This window comes from Prunus dulcis, chromosome 5 (genome assembly GCF_902201215.1).
Source record: "Prunus dulcis chromosome 5, ALMONDv2, whole genome shotgun sequence".
Lineage (NCBI taxonomy): Eukaryota > Viridiplantae > Streptophyta > Magnoliopsida > Rosales > Rosaceae > Prunus > Prunus dulcis.
In genome coordinates this window covers 5,069,109-5,087,650 of record NC_047654.1, presented here as the reverse complement: position 1 = coordinate 5,087,650, position 18,542 = coordinate 5,069,109, and the positions used below count along the sequence as shown (strand labels likewise).

At 37.1% G+C, this 18,542-nt stretch overlaps 2 protein-coding genes across 3 annotated transcripts; both read left to right on the top strand.

Annotated features, from left to right (window-relative positions):
- Nucleotides 1–1,702: 1,702 nt before the first annotated feature.
- Nucleotides 1,703–12,982, top strand: LOC117628720 (lon protease homolog 2, peroxisomal). Of its 2 annotated transcripts, XM_034361223.1 has the most exons (17): nt 1,704–1,908; nt 2,405–2,517; nt 2,616–2,724; nt 3,034–3,203; nt 3,938–4,029; nt 4,577–4,756; nt 4,857–4,940; nt 5,996–6,123; nt 6,993–7,194; nt 7,283–7,489; nt 7,894–8,024; nt 8,305–8,518; nt 8,723–9,025; nt 9,313–9,507; nt 10,447–10,692; nt 12,134–12,235; nt 12,459–12,982. In XM_034361223.1, exons 1-17 carry the CDS (start codon nt 1,802–1,804, stop codon nt 12,540–12,542), a joined length of 2,667 nt encoding a protein of 888 aa, XP_034217114.1. In that variant the 5' UTR covers nt 1,704–1,801; the 3' UTR covers nt 12,543–12,982. The 2 variants fall into 2 exon arrangements, with proteins under 2 accessions (XP_034217116.1, XP_034217114.1); XM_034361225.1 differs by lacking the exon at nt 4,857–4,940 and having other exon boundaries at nt 1,703–1,908.
- Nucleotides 12,983–14,594: 1,612 nt separating this feature from the next.
- LOC117628719 (H/ACA ribonucleoprotein complex subunit 4-like) lies at nt 14,595–17,333 on the top strand. The gene is made up of 2 exons (XM_034361222.1): nt 14,595–14,722; nt 15,315–17,333. The coding sequence occupies exon 2, from the start codon at nt 15,318–15,320 to the stop codon at nt 17,100–17,102; it is 1,785 nt and encodes a 594-aa protein (XP_034217113.1). The 5' UTR covers nt 14,595–14,722; nt 15,315–15,317; the 3' UTR covers nt 17,103–17,333.
- Nucleotides 17,334–18,542: the final 1,209 nt, after the last annotated feature.

The window sequence follows — 18,542 nt, the reverse complement described above, 5'->3', positions numbered from 1 at the left end:
TCCAACTAACACGCCGTTGTCATTGGTTCAATATCTTTAATATCATAATTCATATTTTACTATCTAACTGGATTTTCTTATTTAATAATTTTTTTAAAAGAAATTTATCTAATGAAGTTACTCTTTGATAAAATAATAATACAATTCCTTTATGAAGAGAACCCAATGTTATCCACAATGTTATCTAATGATCCCAACTATCAAATTTTTAGATCTCTATTCAAGAATTATCATTGAAACAATTATCCTGACAACTATGGCACTAATGGATCAGTAGTCTTAGGTTTAAATTCTCATGACACTTTCGTAGTGTGTGTGAGAAACTACCTTCTCTCTTGTAGTTTAGACTATCATTTATATTGAAAAAGAATACATTTGTGTCAACAGGTTTTAGCCCAATAAAAAATGGCATTGCCTTGGAGTGGTCTTATATTCAAATCCTTATAACACTTTATTAGTGTGTGTGTGAGAAATCTCTATTCCTTTTTTAAATTTTTTAGGCTCCCTTATCCCTCAGGGGAGGTGAACCGGAGTTGAGGACAACCCTCATTAACGAAAAGCAGCTAAGACGGCTCTAATTGTTCCAAGTGATTATAAAGAATTCAAGAGGGCTTTTTTAGACTATAATTTATATTCAGAAAGAAGAATACATTTGAAATCCGTGAACATCGCAACAATTTATAACTCTTTTAAAACCCCTTTGTCAATCATACATGTAAAATAAAGGAAAAAAGAATAGAAGAGTTCTTGTTTTGTCGGCTAGGTACGTACTTTTCTCATGTTGCAAATTAAAAAGAAAAAATAATACTAGTATATGCACCGCCCAATGGCCATAAGACACATTTTCGTATTTTGTGACTATTACAATATCTTATGTGGTAATATTTTCTTTGTATTATGTCGATGTTTATTTAATTTTTAATGAGATTTCTCTTTCCCCTAAAGAAAGAAGTTTTAACATGTACTGAAAATTGTTCATAGAAAAAAAATTTGAGGAGGGGTAGTGGCCATTCTTGATAGTGAGGGTAGTGGTGACAGTGAAGGTGAAGGCTAAGTTTGTGTCATCAGTAATGGCTTAATTGATAATGTGCAAGAATTGAGAAAAAGTTGTTAAAATTCATGGCCCAATTCTTCCATAATTCATCTTGTTTTGGATATATTTTAAGCACCTCACCCAATTAATTATTGTTTGATTAAAGCAAATTTTTCGATGCACATAATATATTATTTTCTCAATTCAGTCTCCATTAATATAAGATATTATTGGTGCATAAGATATTCATCTTATATTGCTAATAGTGACATGTTCGTAATTAATATAATTTTTTGCCAATTTTAGAAGCTGATAAATTTGAAGTAAACACCATCAAAATTCACCACTTTTTAAATATTCTTCAAATCAATAACAATTTTTTTTTTTCGAACTTGAGTGTCGAGCAGGGGAAGGGGAGGCCATCACTGTGGTATCTGCTCGCGACAATAACATTTTGAATATATCTTAGATTAAAGTTCTTCAAATTTTAATAAAATCCCAATTTTAAAATCCTTTAGATAGCACCCAATATCTATTGTATAAAAAGAAAAGAAAACAATAGAAGCAATAGTATTTATAACGAAAAACAAGCCGTCGCCGTTTTATTGAAAAAAAAAATTCTGACGGAACCAAAATCCTTCCAACCAAACCAAAACCAAATAAAACCAAACCCACACACATTGCATTTACCACCTTCCCTTTCTCCTCCCCTGACTCGTCTCCTTCTCTCTCTGCAAAACCACTGTTTGTTTCTCTTCAGTTGCAAACATGGCGGAATCGGTGGAGCTTCCGGGTCGACTCGGTATCCTTCCTTTCAAAAACAAGGTCCTCTTACCAGGCGCTATCATTCGAATTCGCTGCACTTCACCCAGCAGGTACCTTTAAACGTAGAATTTCTCCTTTTGATTGCTTGCTGTTCCTTTAAATTGTTTTTCTTGTTTGGTTTCTGAGAAAATTTGTGCATACAGAAGTGGATAGCTGTTTGTTTGAACTCAGCTGAACCTTATAGCTATGCAATTCTTCTGCTTGTTTGGAAATTATGCTTCCTTCATTCTCGATAGGAACAAAATGGAGGAATACCTTTCATGTTCTTCGTCGTGAAAGATTGTCTGGTCTAGTTTTTTTTTCCTTTTGATGGTATTTTCCATCTATTTCTGTGATCAAATGTCGTGCATATTTTGTTGGTGTGGAAACTCAAGATATTTTGTTTTGCAATTTTGTTACTAGTGATTTCAAATGCGAACTTCCTTTTTCTCGTAGAATTTGGTTTTGTGTCATTTCAGGTAATTGATCATTATGTAGGTGTGGAATTGTGAATTTGTGGGTGCTGGATTATGGAATTGATGGAAGTGGTGATTTTGATTAATGTAGTGTCAAATTGGTGGAGCAAGAGTTATGGCAGCGTGAAGAGAAGGGATTAATTGGTATTCTTCCCGTTCGAGATGCTGCTGAGGCGGCATCAGTGGGTCCTGTGTTGTCTCAAGGTGATTTCTGCTGATTTTTCTATTTGACTAGGATGAGGGGGTGCCTATATTTAATGGCAAATCTGAGAGGGTGTCTCTTGTAATTTGCCTAATTTTAGGTGTGGGAAGTGAATCTGGAGAACGAGGCTCGAGAGTTCAAGTTGGTACATCTGATTCTCACAGGCTAGATGGAAAAAATCAGCAGGAAGTTATTCATTGGCATACCAGGTACATGAATCAAAATTGTATTTTGTTGTGTAGTGGAAAGTGTTTGACTTTTTTGGTGCTACTACTTAAAATTACAGCTATGAGGGTGGTCCATCTATTTATGTTATGCGTTGTAATTTTCTTTAATCAGTTTAACTGCCCTTTAATTCTTCAATGGGCTGCCACAATTTTTCGACTCAGCCTACATTTCACTGACTTTCTGTTTTTTGTGTATAACTCCATCTTATTCATATGTTTTTCATTTTTAGTTTTTGCACTTTGTAGTTATATACTAATTTTGTTGCTAATATTTGATATTTATATTCTTAGGGGAGTTGCTGCACGTGCTTTACATCTCTCAAGAGGAGTTGAGAAGCCGAGTGGGAGGGTTACATATGTAGTCGTCCTTGAAGGTTTGTGTAGATTCAGTGTCCAGGAACTTAGCACAAGAGGAACATATTATACTGCACGGATATCTCCTCTTGAAATGACAAAGTCTGGTATGTTGCCAATTTAGTATGTGGATTTGTTTTTGGTAGAAGATATTAGGGTTTATTGGTTGATTTGCTAGTTGTGGTTTGAAACATACCGCATGTTGTTTCTTTGATTTGTTTTTTCTTTTCCGATTCAGTAAGAAGAAATTGCCTTCATACTTCAAATGCTAAGTGTATGTTTTATGTACCCGCTAACATTTATACTACGTTTGGTTATGTGTGTGGCCCTGGTTTGTTAGTTGAATTGGTTTTGAAAGTTCTCTCTCTCTCTCTCTCTCTCTCTCTCTCTCTCTCTCTCTCTCTCCCCCTCTCTCCCTCCCACACACACGCGCATGAACACAGTGACATGCAAGCCACACAGACATTATTCGTGTCAGCCTGAATGGATAATGTATGCTCCTTTGCTCATCTGTCATATGTTATTGAGAGGCTCTCATGTGAAATGAGGAATTCTTAAATCGCTGTTCTTTAGGAAGAAGCTGGTTAGGTATCACTGTATCATTGCTTGTGTGTGTCACTGCTTACTGTATGTTTCCTCTCTAGGCAATTAACAAATTTGTCCATGTTTTACCTTACAATATGAAGACTTCCACGTTGCTTTAAATGTGCTTACCTGAGTTTATAATGTGGCTTATATGCTTGTATTCAATGTATCATGATCAGATTATATTCAGATGATGAGTTTTGTGCCCTTATCTACCTATATGTTGAGTTGCTTTCATATTTATTGTCTTAATTAGAGATGGAGCAAGTGGAGCAAGATCCCGAGTTCATAACATTGTCTCGCCAGTTCAAGGCAACTGCTACAGAGCTGATTTCTGTTCTTGAGCAGGTGATATTTGTGATATTAGCATATTTTTATCACTTCTTTGAAAACTTTCTGATGAATAGAATCACAGACACCAGGAGACCTTATTTCTTTTTATTTTTATTTTTTGGTGTTATCAGAATCTTTAGTTACAAGTTTTCTCAGGTGTATCATATAGCATCAATAACGAAATACAAATTCAAGACCGCACAAATATTATGCATGTATATGTTCTATATCCATTCTAAAGTATGTGTAAGCTCCTTTGAAGCTGTGAGGCTGAGCGCCGCCTTTATTTAACAGATGGGGTTTCAAATGGTTTTGACTCTGCTTGATTGTTAAGATGTTTAGGAAATGCCATTTGCTCGAGATTCCTTGATTTGGTTGAGGAGCATCAACTAAGCTTCTTTATGTTATGAATTCTATCCGGATACTGTTGACTTGTGTATATATATATATATATATTGTTGATAGTATACTCTGCTGATAAAACTTTTCTGAGCCCTTATTACTTGAAACGCTTGGTGTTTTCTAAATTTATATTAACTCTCATTTCATTTTGTGCTTGCAGAAACAAAAAACTGGAGGAAGAACAAAAGTTCTTCTGGAGACAGTTCCAGTTCACAAGTTGGCAGATATCTTTGTTGCCAGCTTTGAGATAAGTTTTGAGGAGCAACTGTGTATGCTGGACTCGGTTGATCTGAAAGTGAGACTTTCGAAAGCCACTGAGTTGGTTGACAGGCATTTGCAGGTAACTGTTGATTCACTGGTGGTGATGTTTTTTTTTACTCAGTTGATCTTAGTACTTCCTATAGTTTTTTAGAAGTCATGTTGGTGTTACCTTGTGACAGTCCATACATGTAGCAGAGAAGATTACTCAAAAAGTTGAGGGTCAATTATCGAAATCACAAAAGGAATTTCTTTTGCGTCAGCAGGTTGGCACTCTCATATCAGCTTTTGATTTGTTGAGGAAGTGAAAAGTTATAGTTATGAAATAAACCATTTTGCAAATTTTCTCTTTACTCAAAGTAATAATAACTATTAAACGGTTTTTATTTAGATTAGTAATTACAGAATTAAGGTGAGGGTACAACCTTATCTGATGCAACACAAAAAATCTTGTCTGTTAAAATTTTGTGGTGAGGGTGGGGTGATTTGTTCTTATTTTCTGAAGCAATAGAAAATATCTTATCTGTTAATTTTTCTTAATGTATTTAAGTTAAATGAAAGATATTTTTGACAAAATAAAGGAATGGAGAGTACAAAGCTTTCTAGATTGCTGTATTCTTGCAAGGTTTTATACAAGTTCTACATGTAATAATTTATTTATTGATTGACATGTAATAATTTATTTTTTGGTTAGGTTAATTAAGGGTCCGTTTGGGACTGCTTCTGTAGGAAGCACTTATGCTCATACGTGCTTTTTTAGAAGCACGTTGAATTTTTATTAAATGCTTCTCCAGAAAACTCTTTTATGACCTAGAAGCAATTTTAAGTTTTTTTTGCCATACCATTTCAGAAGCGCTTTTAGCCATTTCGGAAGCAGTCCCAGACATGCCATAAGTTTAATATTTAGGATTGACATAATTTGTTGTAGTGCTGGAGGACTCAGATATCAAATATATATAAGAAAAAAAAACCTATATACATTTTTCATGTGCATAACTAGGGAAAGGTTGTGAAGGATGCAACAGGCGGCTTTAGTAGATGAAATTTACTAATAACTTTTATTTATAGGCATGTTTTTGTCTTAGGTGTGCAATTATTTTGTTTGTACTCATTTCTGATTATATGTTGGATTTTAGTTGATTTGGATTTTCATGAAACTTATAAATACTATTCAGGACTTCAGTTGGATTCACGTGTTGATGGTTTGGAAATATCTTAACAAACTTCTAAATTTGACACAGATATACTGTTATTTCCTATTCTTTAGCTGCATAAATCCTTATTGTTGTTTCCTTTCCTGCTTTATGAAACACACTTGCAGATGAGAGCTATAAAAGAGGAGCTTGGGGACAATGATGATGATGAAGACGATGTAGTTGCCCTGGAAAGAAAGATGCAAAGTTCAGGAATGCCTTCAAATATCTGGAAGCATGCACAGAGGGAGTTGAGGTATGATTTGGTTAGAAGAAAGGAATAAAGGTTACTGCATTTCAGTGTGCAAGTAAAGTAGTTTCTTCTTTCTTAGTAAATATTTCATACTGTGGGTATTACTGAAACTTTTTGGCGCTGAGTAAGATACAGTTATGGTTCCTCAAACAAAGAAGTGTCTGACATTAAGGTCTTCGTCGGAGTAAAGAGAATGATGACACTGTTAGTAGTGCCCGACATTGTATTATCTTGGATTTTCTCCTAATGATGGCTTGTTAAAGTTGATTCGATTATATTGCTCTTGAGATATTCCTAAGAGAAGAAGATTAAAGTTGTTACCCATATATATTATTGCTTTTTTAATCTGAAGCCACATTGATTTATGCAGCTTTACACAAAAGGTCACTGGGATTTCTAACTCTTGGGTGTAGTAACATTACAAAATTTGGGCATTGTTAAGTTTGGTCCAGATATAGTTATGTAGCAAAAGGGATCACAGTCGTTCTCTAGATTTTGTTATCCTGAACTTTAAGCTTGACGCTGGTGATTCTTTAGACAATTTGGTGCTTTAAATTTTGTGCTGCTCTGACCATATTTAACATGCATTTTCCAGACCTGCTGGTGATTGGTGAACTGTAGTTGATGGGGGTTTGTAAATCTGTCCATTGATGATTGTAATGTCTATAATGTTTTCTGCAAAATTATGGTGATAAAGACAAATATGAAAAGGAAAATAACCAAAGTGAAGACTTATTTATTCTTCCTCAGATTTCAAATCGTATCCACTTGCCCTTCTTGTTTTGTTCGAGTACACAATTCTTGTACTTAAAGTTTTAGAATTAAGCAGGTCTCATATCATTTATTTAATTTATTTTCTCCTCATTCCTCAGGAGGCTGAAAAAGATGCAACCCCAGCAACCTGGATATAATAGTTCACGTGTTTACCTAGAGCTTCTTGCTGATCTTCCCTGGCAGAAGGCCAGTGAAGAGTATGAATTAGATTTAAGGGTTGCAAAAGAACGTCTGGACAGTGATCACTATGGATTAACTAAGGTCAAGCAGCGGATTATTGAATATCTGGCTGTTCGCAAGGTGGCCAATTCTGCAGCAATTGTTCCCTGATTATTTGAATGTTTTGTGTTCAGAATTTGATGCTCATATTGTTACTTTTGGGTTGCAGCTTAAACCAGATGCCAGAGGCCCTGTGTTGTGCTTTGTTGGCCCACCAGGTGTTGGGAAAACATCTTTGGCATCATCTATTGCTGCTGCTTTGGGCAGAAAATTTATACGCATATCCCTTGGTGGTGTTAAGGATGAGGCTGATATTCGAGGGCATAGGAGGACATACATTGGAAGCATGCCAGGGAGACTCATTGATGGAGTAAAGGTATGTTTTTATTCAAATTAAACATTTGTATGGACTTATGGTGTGGTATTCAGATGCGTAATGCTTGCTTTGATGTGATGGGTTCAGTGGTTAGTCATAATTGAAAATGCTACGGTCTAAGGGTGTTGAACGAACCAAGAAAAACAAGAATACACTAGGTGTTTTGTTGTTGGTAAGGCATAGTGTTTGTCATCGGATCCATAACCTGCCTTTAGAAAAACTTTCTGATTGAAGAAGCCTCTTAGCTGTTCATTCATGGGTCGAATGAAGATTGTTGGACGCTTATATCTGGCTTAGTCGACACAACAAGAACTACACATGCATATCCACACCCACCCACCTGAGTATGGAATTTATGCTATAGGACTTGGGCTAACGTTTTGCTTAATTATGTTTTATTTCAGAGAGTTGCTGTTTGCAATCCAGTCATGCTACTAGATGAAATTGATAAGACAGGTTCTGATGTACGTGGTGATCCAGCTTCAGCTCTACTGGAGGTTCTTGATCCAGAACAAAATAAAACATTCAATGATCAGTATCCTGCTCTCTGGCTCTATCCCTTATTGCAGTCCGATTTTTTATGTTTATATAATTTGAAATGTCATCTTGTCGTGTGAATCTCGAGTTTGACCTATGAGTATATCTACAGTTAACTTTGGAGAAAATTTTCTTTACATAAAATGAAGAGAGTAACTATCAATATGGTCTATGACCTGATGGTTTCACTTAATATCACATGGCATAAATTATATGAATAAATCACTATCTCTTGAATGTGAGTATATTCAAGTGATTCCTTAATGCAAGGCCTATAGCTATTTGAATGTTCCTTTCGACCTTTCAAAGGTGATTTTTGTGGCAACTGCAAATAGGGTGCAGCCTATTCCTCCACCACTCTTGGACAGGATGGAAGTTATCGAGCTGCCTGGATATACACCTGAAGAAAAGCTGAAGATAGCTATGCACCATTTAATTCCACGAGTTCTTGATCAACATGGTTTGACTTCTGAGTTTCTCGAAATTCCGGAGGTAAGAAGTTCATTCGATTGTGCTATTATCAAGTAGTAATGGTGTTAAAATTGTGGTATTCCTAATAATAGCTGTAGATCTAAAAAATAGGCACCAAATTTCTAGCTTTCAAAATGAAATTTTTATGCCAACCTTTAGATGACTCTCTTGATTCATGACCAAAGTATATAAAAAATTGTCATAAATGTCTCTCTGCTGTGGTAGGCCATGGTGAAACTTGTCATTCAGGGGTACACTAGAGAAGCTGGTGTTAGGAATCTGGAGAGGAACTTGGCTGCTTTGGCTCGTGCAGCAGCTGTAAGAGTTGCAGAGCAAGAACCAGCTGTCTCTCCTATCAAAGATGTGCACTCGCTTGCTTCACCACTTCTTGAAAACAGACTTGCTGATGGAGCTGAAGTGGAAATGGAGGTTATTCCAATGGGTGTGAATAATCATGAGATATCAAGCACTTTCAAGATTGCTTCGCCATTGACTGTGGATGAGGATATGCTGGAAAAAGTATTAGGGGTAATTATTCTTGTTTTTTTCTTTAATAATTAGGATGGGTTGCTTCAGCTTATTGTTAGGTAGTCCTTTGTAATGAAGAATAGCCACTTCAAGGCTCTTATCTAGATGATTATATGTAAAGGAATGTTTAGGAGTCTTTTCAAGTGAGTTTTAGGCTCAACATTCCAGAAACTGGAATACTTTTTTATAACCAATGCATCTTGGATTTCTCATGCATTAAATCTTGGAGGTTGACCTGTCATGTTGCCTGAGAGATTCTGAGGTTGTCTGTGTGTGTTGTAATGCAGCCTCCAAGGTTTGATGACAAAGAAGCTGCAGAACGGGTTGCAACACCTGGTGTATCTGTTGGGCTTGTTTGGACTTCTGTTGGTGGAGAGGTCCAATTTGTGGAGGCTACAGCAATGGGGGGAAAGGGTGAATTACATCTCACTGGTCAACTTGGAGATGTTATAAAAGAATCAGCACAAATAGCATTGACATGGGTAATTTTTTCTTTTAATTATCTTTATTTTTTTGAAGTACTTATACCTGCCGCTTGGTCACAAGTCAAACATTTCTTGGGGTGCCTCAATTATCACACTTTTGAATTGGTTTTGATTGCTAATTCATGCATGCTGGGATTCTCAAATTGATTTGTAAGACAACTAAGAGATTCTAATGGGACTTACTGTTAGTCTCAGCCACTTGATATCTGTAATTATCAAAGAAGAGAGAGTGTAATCCTGTTTTAATGAAAAAGAAGAGGAACACAGAAGTTCGATACTTGTCAGTTTCAATTTGGGGATATGTGATATTGAAGTTTGCATGCCTCGTTGCTTTCCCATAAATAGTGAGATATTAAAATTGGAGCATCCAGCTAAAAAGTAATTGGCAATGGTAAAGACGATCCACAACACCCCCCTCCCTGACCCCGGTATTTTGTGTGTTGAGATGCAAGGCTTGGACTTTGAATACCCGTTGTGAGAATTTATTTGTTCTCAGCACGTCCGCTCACGTGTAGTGACTGAGCCAGATGCAGATCAATTATATTTGTGGCGTGGAGCATGCGTGGCCAAATTGGCCCTACCTTGTGGATGGATTACAGGCTCTGATACCATGTGAAGGAGCATCCAATCCAAACCAATTGGAAATAGTTGGAGAGACCTAGTATTTTATTGAGATGCAAGGCTTAGGGTTAGAATAGCTAATATGAGATTTTTGTATTCTCAATTTTTAAAAGTAGAAAGTGTTGCTTTTTACTGACGGAGGCATTTCTGTTGAGATCCTAGTCATATTTACTTTCTGTTTCTGGGATTGAATGATAGAGAAAAATGTTAGTCCTGTGTGCACCATACACTGATTGTAAAATATAGTCATGAAACATAATGTCATAATTGCTGCTCATGTAAAAGTTAGTTTTGAAGAATCTAATTATCTCTCAGGTAAGAGCCAGGGCAAGAGATCTTCTGTTGGCAACAGCTGACGAAACCAATCTTTTGGAGGGTCGGGATGTTCATATACATTTTCCTGCTGGGGCTGTACCTAAGGATGGACCCTCAGCAGGTGTGACTCTGGTAACTGCACTGGTTTCGTTGTTCAGTCAGAAAAGAGTAAGAGCAGATACAGCTATGACTGGAGAAATGACATTGAGAGGTCTCGTACTACCTGTTGGTGGTATCAAGGATAAGGTACACCTTATGTCCTACTATTCTTATGAGAAGTATATAGCTGTGACTTTGTACATAAGTCGGTCTCCATGTATAAAACATGTTATATATGGCTTACAAAATGAAATGATGGCTTTTGTATCTAGTCATGTTCTTAGTTTGCAGTTTGCAGTCACTGCCTTGTCAAGTGCTTTGGCTTGTGTGTGTGTTGGGCATGTTAACATGACCATTGATGCGACCGTGGTTTTAACCTTTTATGGACAAGTATTGTACATCATACTTGTCTGGCATAGAGATTTTCACTTTTAGTAGTACTTTCATTTTTATAATCGCCAGGCTATACTACTCAACAGTCATTCCCTTTTAGCATCTTTTCTATTTTCTGTAACCATCATCTAGCCAAATTGATGCTTGATGCAATAATTGAGTGGGTTTTTCCAAGGAATTAGTATCTAAGTAGTTTAAATTTCCTTTATGATAAGAATTTTGTGTGAGATGCATGTTTATTAAAATTTTAAGATGCCTTGAGTCCTAAATTATAGATGTAAAATAGGTTTTGTGATGCCAGCATCACCCATTAAATTCTGTCCTGTCCTTCTTCAAGCATGGCACAAACACAAAGCATTGATATATTCATGCTAGATCTAAATGTTTTTAATCCTTGTTGTGATATGAGTTGTACCTGGTGTGTGTTCGTGTTTGGTATGGCCCATAATGTTGCCAAGTTCTGCACGACTATTAGATATCCTGCCAAGTCTGTTTTAAGCTCATGGAGCCCGTGCTACGCTTTTGCTAGCTTGACCCTCACTTCTGGTATAATTTTGAAAATCAATCAACATACATGTGTGTATGTTCGTGTATTGGTTTTACCACTTATCTGGTTCAATTGCATTTACACTAAATTAAAGGGTCAATCTGGTTTATTTTGTGTAACCCAATTAATTTAAGGCTGTCTTTGAGTTTTCCATTACCAAGAAATGTGTTTAGAAGAGAGTTAGATGTACTGGAGGTCAGGGTTCGTCAATTAGAGCGAGCTACCTAATCTCCATATGTAATTTAATTTCTTGATACCTGGCAGACCACATGGATTTTGTTTTTCCCAAACATCTGAAACTATTATTGTTGATGTCTATTGGCTTTCTCTAGCCATTGAACCTAGATATATGTCACAACATTTTGCTTTGCTAGATTGATAAAAGTAAAATAGCTTTTAGGTATACACACTACACAGTTGTCCAATGCATCTCCGTGCTCATTTCTAATTTGTGCTGTCACTGCTAGGCTTGTTTTTAGACACATGGTTGTTTGATGATTACACTATTCAGTATGGATTTGAGGAATTTTTAAGCATTTTACAAGAAATTTGGGTCCTAGTTGGCAGCAAATTTCTCGGTGTATAATATTCTGGTACATTATTGCATAGATTTTCTTGGATTGATTATCTGAATCTACATTATTGCAGGTATTAGCGGCCCACCGTTGTGGTATTAAAAGAGTCATTCTTCCAGAAAGAAATCTGAAGGACTTAATCGAAGTACCATCAGCTGTGCTTTCTGGTCTTGAGGTAATTTTGGTTTTATTTGCAGCAAGGTGTTTCTCACTTATGCAGGTGCTTGTAGGACATAAATTGTATTAAGGCCAGATGATTACCTTTGCCACCTGCATAGCCTGTTAGGTGTTTTGATTGCATTGTCAGCTGGCCCTGTAACCCTGTTAGGTTTTTTTTCGTATGAGATATGATTGTGACCACAACGTATTTTTCATTTGGAAAAATCCTTTTGTAACAGATAATAGTAGCAAAGCGAATGGAAGACGTGTTAGAGCAGGCTTTTGATGGTGGATGCCCCTGGAGACAGCACTCAAAGTTATGACAGGGCCCTTGATGGATGATTTTGTTATGTACAAACAAATTCCAGTGATTGAATTGCACATGGTTTGCAGTCCCCCTATTTGTTCAACAGCTGCCTTGGGTGCAAAGACTGAGGAAATTGTCAATCACTTGAACCAGTCGTGGCGCCGGAAACCGGTCATATAGGGACATGATCACAAATCATTGATTTCATCTTGAGATTTTTGATCAACTGCTAAATTCGCCTTGCGCCCCTCTGTTCCGTTCAATGTCAATTTCTTTCCCTATAAATCTGTAATTATAATTAATCCTCCGTTCCGTGTAAAGTATTATCGTTTAATTAAGAAGGGAATACAAGCCCATTTCTCTCTTCCCTTTACAAACTGATTTAAAACAGTGCTAATATTTTGTGAAATGAGAATGTTCTGCGTGATCCAAGGATACATGCTTTTCTGCTTTATATTCCCTGGTGTACGAGCCTTGAAAGTATATACAGTTTTGGTGCCATTGGACTATTCTTTTGTAGCTCTAGCATGCATTAATTCATACGTAGTTGTGACATCGGTGCATTCATTTATTGTTGTGATATTCTATGAAAAAATGCCCAAAATTCAGGTGGACATATGGATGTACTACTACTAGCTGAGATTATTGCTTATTCAAGGGAGATGTCTAATGCAAAATATTAAATTTGAATTTGATGGCTTATGTGGCAATTTGACATTTAGGAATTTTTTTAACTTTACCCAAAATGCTAAAATGCCAATATAATATTATTTTATTATATTTTTAAAAGTAAGTGGGATCTATATGATCATAAAGTTTTAAAAGAGAGTGAAAAGTATTAAGATAATATTTGACATCAAACTTTTTGATATGTTATTTTTGACATATATCTTCAAGCTTTTAAATTCATGTCGGTTTTGACTACTTGGTTGGAGTAACTTTAACCTTTAATTTTTGTCGTTTCATGTCCATGTGGCAATTTGACATCTTTTGGAGATGCTCGTAGTGAGATATAAACTTGGATCAAAGGGAAAAAGACAATCTTATAATAATTGATAACATTGAAGCCTAGGGTTCTAAACAACAAAACAACTACAAGTTGGTTTACATGCATTTTTAAGGCCTGTTTGATAACCATTTTCAGTTTTTAGTTTTAGTTTTCAATTTTTAGTTTTCATTTTCTAAAAAATGAACATGTTCAGTACCTAATTTTTGTTTTAAAAAAAAGTAAAAAGTGAACAGAAGTTGTTTGGTAATTGATTTCATTTTTCAGCTTTATGTGGAACTTGCAAATGAATTTTTTTGGGTCAAATTGTGAATTTAAGATCATAGAATAAAAGTGCATTACAAAGAGTTCGTAGTATTTTTTAGTCAATTTTTTGAAATTATGATGATTTTTTGTTGTGAATTTTGAATGCAAAGGTCCTTTGGCCGAACGCAAGAATCGAGCGGCTTTCCATAACTTGAATGATCAATGATGTGCATTAGGGCACAAAACTTTCCGAAAAAATAACCACAAATTTGTCCACAATCAAACTCACATGCTGGGCTAAAAAATTGGCCCATAAATATTAATTCGTGGTGAAAAAAATATTCAATTTATGACCCAAAAAGCCCCATAACACCTAGTCTGTAGGCTCAGTACCGAACTGGACCGACCAACTTTATCGGTTCAATCGACCTTTAATAAATCGATGATAATTAGTTCGATAGCGGTTTTGAATTGTGACATTCTAACAGTCGTTGATCGATTGTCGATTTGGCCGTCTCAATTTGATTACCGAACCAAGCTTAGGCCGCTACCGAACCCACACAGGAATTGGAAGTTACTACAACTTGTACTAGGGTGAGAGGGAAAACGTATGTAAACAACGTTGTTTTTTTGTAGGGTTTGAGATAATGTCGCTAAAGAACTCTTTAATCTTTGGGCCATTGTCTTTTTAGTCCAGATCAAGGCCCAAAGGGCAAAAATAAAAAACTATTTTTAAAAACAACAGTTAGCCCAAAAGAGTGTTTCATTATTGAAGACCAATTTGGGTTTGCTCGACGACACATCAGTAAAAGGTGCTTTTAAACCCTCGACTAGGGTTTAGAGTCAAAAGCGAAGCGAGTGAAGTGAAGTGAGAACCACAGGGTGGCCGCTCTCTCAACCTTTCCAATCCAAGGGTTTGCTCAAAGCAGAAATCAAAATCAAAGGTATTGGTTTTCTACTTGACGTTTGGAAGAGCTTTGATCATATTGGAATTTATCGTATTGTGGTAAACCAGAACTAAACCTTGTTCATATAAGAGCTTCTGAACCCTTTGAAGTTATTTATATATGGTTTCCTCATTTCTGTGTAAGCGGAGAGTTTGATAGATGCGAAGAGTAATCTTTTTGAAAAACAAGTTAGAAACCCAGAACCTCTTTTGGGTTTTTCTGTTATGAAGGGTCTTATTTGGCCGTACTTCAAGTGATTTTTTATGTACAAGTCTCTTCTTCTGTCTTTAGAAGCTGATAGGGTTGTTCATATTCTAGCCAAACATGTCATTGTTTATTTGTAAAACCCCCTGATATTGTTTTAATCTCTGGACTGGGATCTTAATGATAATGCTTTGTATAGGAAAGTCACTATGTACCTCTGTTATGAGTAGTATGATTAATGAAGTTTTTTTTTTTTTTTTTATTAATGAAAAATCAGAGCTATTGTTTTCTCGTAAATATTGTCCAGACCAAAATTTTGAATATTATGTTGGGTTTTACCTATTGTTCTATTTATTTGTTCATTTTTGTTCTGTTTAATGTGCAGGAAATGGCTTCGTCTGATGATGAACGAACCCCAGTGAAGGCTGTGGCGAAAGTGACAGATACAGAGAAGAAGAAGAAGAAGCATAGAGACAAAGACGATGATTTAGACAAAGACTTCATGATTAAGCCCCAGAGCTCGACTCCCTCCATGGACACCTCCCAGTGGCCTATCCTTCTCAAAAACTATGACCGCCTCAATGTTCGAACTGGACACTACACCCCTCTTCCCTCCGGGTATTCCCCACTTAAGCGCCCTCTTGCCGAGTACATCCGATATGGTGTTATCAATCTTGACAAGCCTGCCAACCCCTCCTCGCACGAGGTTGTTGCTTGGATTAAACGCATCCTTCGTGTAGAGAAAACTGGCCACAGTGGTACTCTGGATCCCAAGGTTACAGGTAATCTCATTGTCTGTATTGACCGAGCTACGCGACTTGTGAAGTCCCAGCAGGGTGCAGGGAAAGAGTATGTCTGTGTTGCACGCTTGCATTCAGCCGTGCCGGATGTTGCCAAGGTGGCTCGGGCCCTTGAAGCCCTTACTGGGGCTGTCTTTCAGAGGCCACCTTTGATATCAGCAGTCAAGAGGCAGCTTAGGATTAGGACTATATATGAAAGCAAGCTACTTGAGTTTGACGCAGATAAACATTTGGTCGTTTTCTGGATTTCATGCGAGGCAGGAACCTATGTGCGTACCCTGTGTGTGCATTTGGGTCTGCTTCTTGGAGTGGGAGGGCATATGCAGGAGCTGAGGAGGGTCAGGTCTGGAATTATGGGCGAGAAAGACAACATGGTTACCATGCACGATGTCATGGATGCTCAATGGGTGTATGATAATCATAGGGATGAGAGTTATTTGCGGAGGATCATCATGCCTCTTGAGGTGCTGTTGACCAGTTATAAGAGATTGGTTGTCAAGGACTCAGCAGTGAATGCCATTTGCTATGGTGCCAAGTTAATGATTCCAGGGCTGCTCAGGTTTGAGAATGATATTGAGGTTGGAGAGGAAATTGTGCTTATGACTACCAAAGGAGAAGCAATTGCATTGGGAATTGCTGAGATGACCACTGCTGTGATGGCAACTTGTGATCATGGTGTGGTGGCAAAGATTAAGAGGGTGGTGATGGATCGGGATACTTATCCAAGGAAGTGGGGATTGGGACCAAGGGCGTCCATGAAGAAGAAGTTAATTGCAGAAGGGAAATTAGATAAGCATGGGAAGCCTACTGAGAGTACCCCTCAAGAATGGACGAGGAATGTGGTTTTACCTACAGGTGGGGATTCTATTGTTGCAGGCACTGCTGCTGCGCTTGCCACTGAACCTGCTCTGGCAGAGAAGGAGACCACTCTTGTAGAGGAGAAGAAGGAGAAGAAAAAGAAGGACAAACACAAGGATGAAGAGGAATCTAAGGAGAGTCGTAAGCGCAAACTAGAGGAAAGGGCCGAGAGCCCTGTTCCTGTTCCTGCTAAGAAAAGCAAAGGTGAAGAAGTTGACAAGTCAGAAAAGAAAAAGAAGAAGAAAAAGGACAAAGAGAATGGTGTTTTGGAGGCTTCAGATGTGGAGAAGTCAGAGAAGAAGGTGAAGAAGGAACAGAAAGATAAAGTTGAAGCTGGTTCACCTGAAACCGAAAAGTCAGAGAAGAAAAAGAAGAAGAAAAACAAAGAGGCTGAGGAAAATGGTGCTGCGACTCCCGCTGGCGCTGATGACTTGAAGGGTGATGGCGAGGCTGATAAGAGTGAGAAAAAGAAGAAGAAGAAGAAAAAGGATAAAGCAGATGCAGAAGAGGATTAGGGGATGGATTTAGGATTAGGAACTTTAAATGGCCGAACTTTTGAATGTATGCCTCCATCTACAATGATAATTTTCGTATCTGACTTTGAAATTTTCCTATCTCATATATGTAAGTTTTAATGAACTTGTTTTTCCGCGGAACTAGTTTTTTGGTAGTTTAGCCCTCCTGTATTTCAAGCTGTTTTCTTCTCTGTCTGAGTAATTTCAATTCATAATTTTCCCTTTTTGTTCCTTTGTTTTCTTCCCTGAAACGCATGAATGAACATCCACTTCATTTGCTGTAGGGTTTTTTGGGTAAATGTTCTAAGCTTTTGTGCTCTTCTGGTGTCAGGAAAGTGGCCTTTATGTTCTGCTTTTTGCCTTTATGTTTTGCTTTGGCGTTGGTGTGGCTGATGTTTTTGTAAATATGTTCAAAGTTGTATACAGGCATTGGTTATAGAGAGGTACCTCCTGTCCTGTGAGTCCTCATCGCATAGTCTATATCTTCCAAACACAAGACATATTCATTATTCAGCACCAGATACAAAATCAAATCAGCTTTTCTCATTTGTCTCTCTTTCTTCCCACCCACATTTTTGTATCATCAGCTACCTAATTAAGCGGCACCTTCTTTTTGCACCAAATCATAATACTCAATTGTTGACGATCGATATAATGATGAAAATGTCCAAGAAATCTATTAATGGTGATCATCATCATCATCATCATCATCCTGATGTGGGTCGTAGAGCATGGAAGATGCTGCGTCTGGCATTGCCTTGGGCAAGAAAAGGCGGTGTCTTCAGACGACGCCTCATGATGGAACTGCGGGTCATCCCCACCATTAGCACTGGATTTTGATGATCATCTTGAAATCAACATGATAATTAATAATCATGATCAATTAGATTATGATGATGATGAGGAGGGAATGATAACTGAAGATAGTACTATTATTAATGTGCATGAAGAAAAGGGATGTGCAGATTATGAGGACGAATTGGTTGATATAAAGGCGGATCAGTTCATAGCTAAATTCTATCAGCAAATTAAGCTCCAAAGACACTACTTCTCTAGTACTACTACACTACACTACACTCAGACGCATGCTTAATTAATATACAATACACCCACCGCAAGCTACATCTCCTCCATCCATCCCAAATCCCAAATCTCTCTCTTTTCTTTTCCCATTATTTCTTGTTTTCATTGTATTTTGTAAAAGAGGCAATATATTATTGCGGCATTTTTGTAGATTTGACAGGTTAGAGTCTCTTCCCGTCTTTGTTTTGTTTTCTTGACACAAACGATATTGGAGGAGGGCAAATTCAAACACATAACCTCGGATAGATGCAAATTTAAAAAACTACTCTTAACCACTTGAGAACTACTGAGTCTCTTAATTGTCTTTTCATTTTGAACATGGTTCAGAATCTTAAATGAAAGGAAACAAAATGCCCA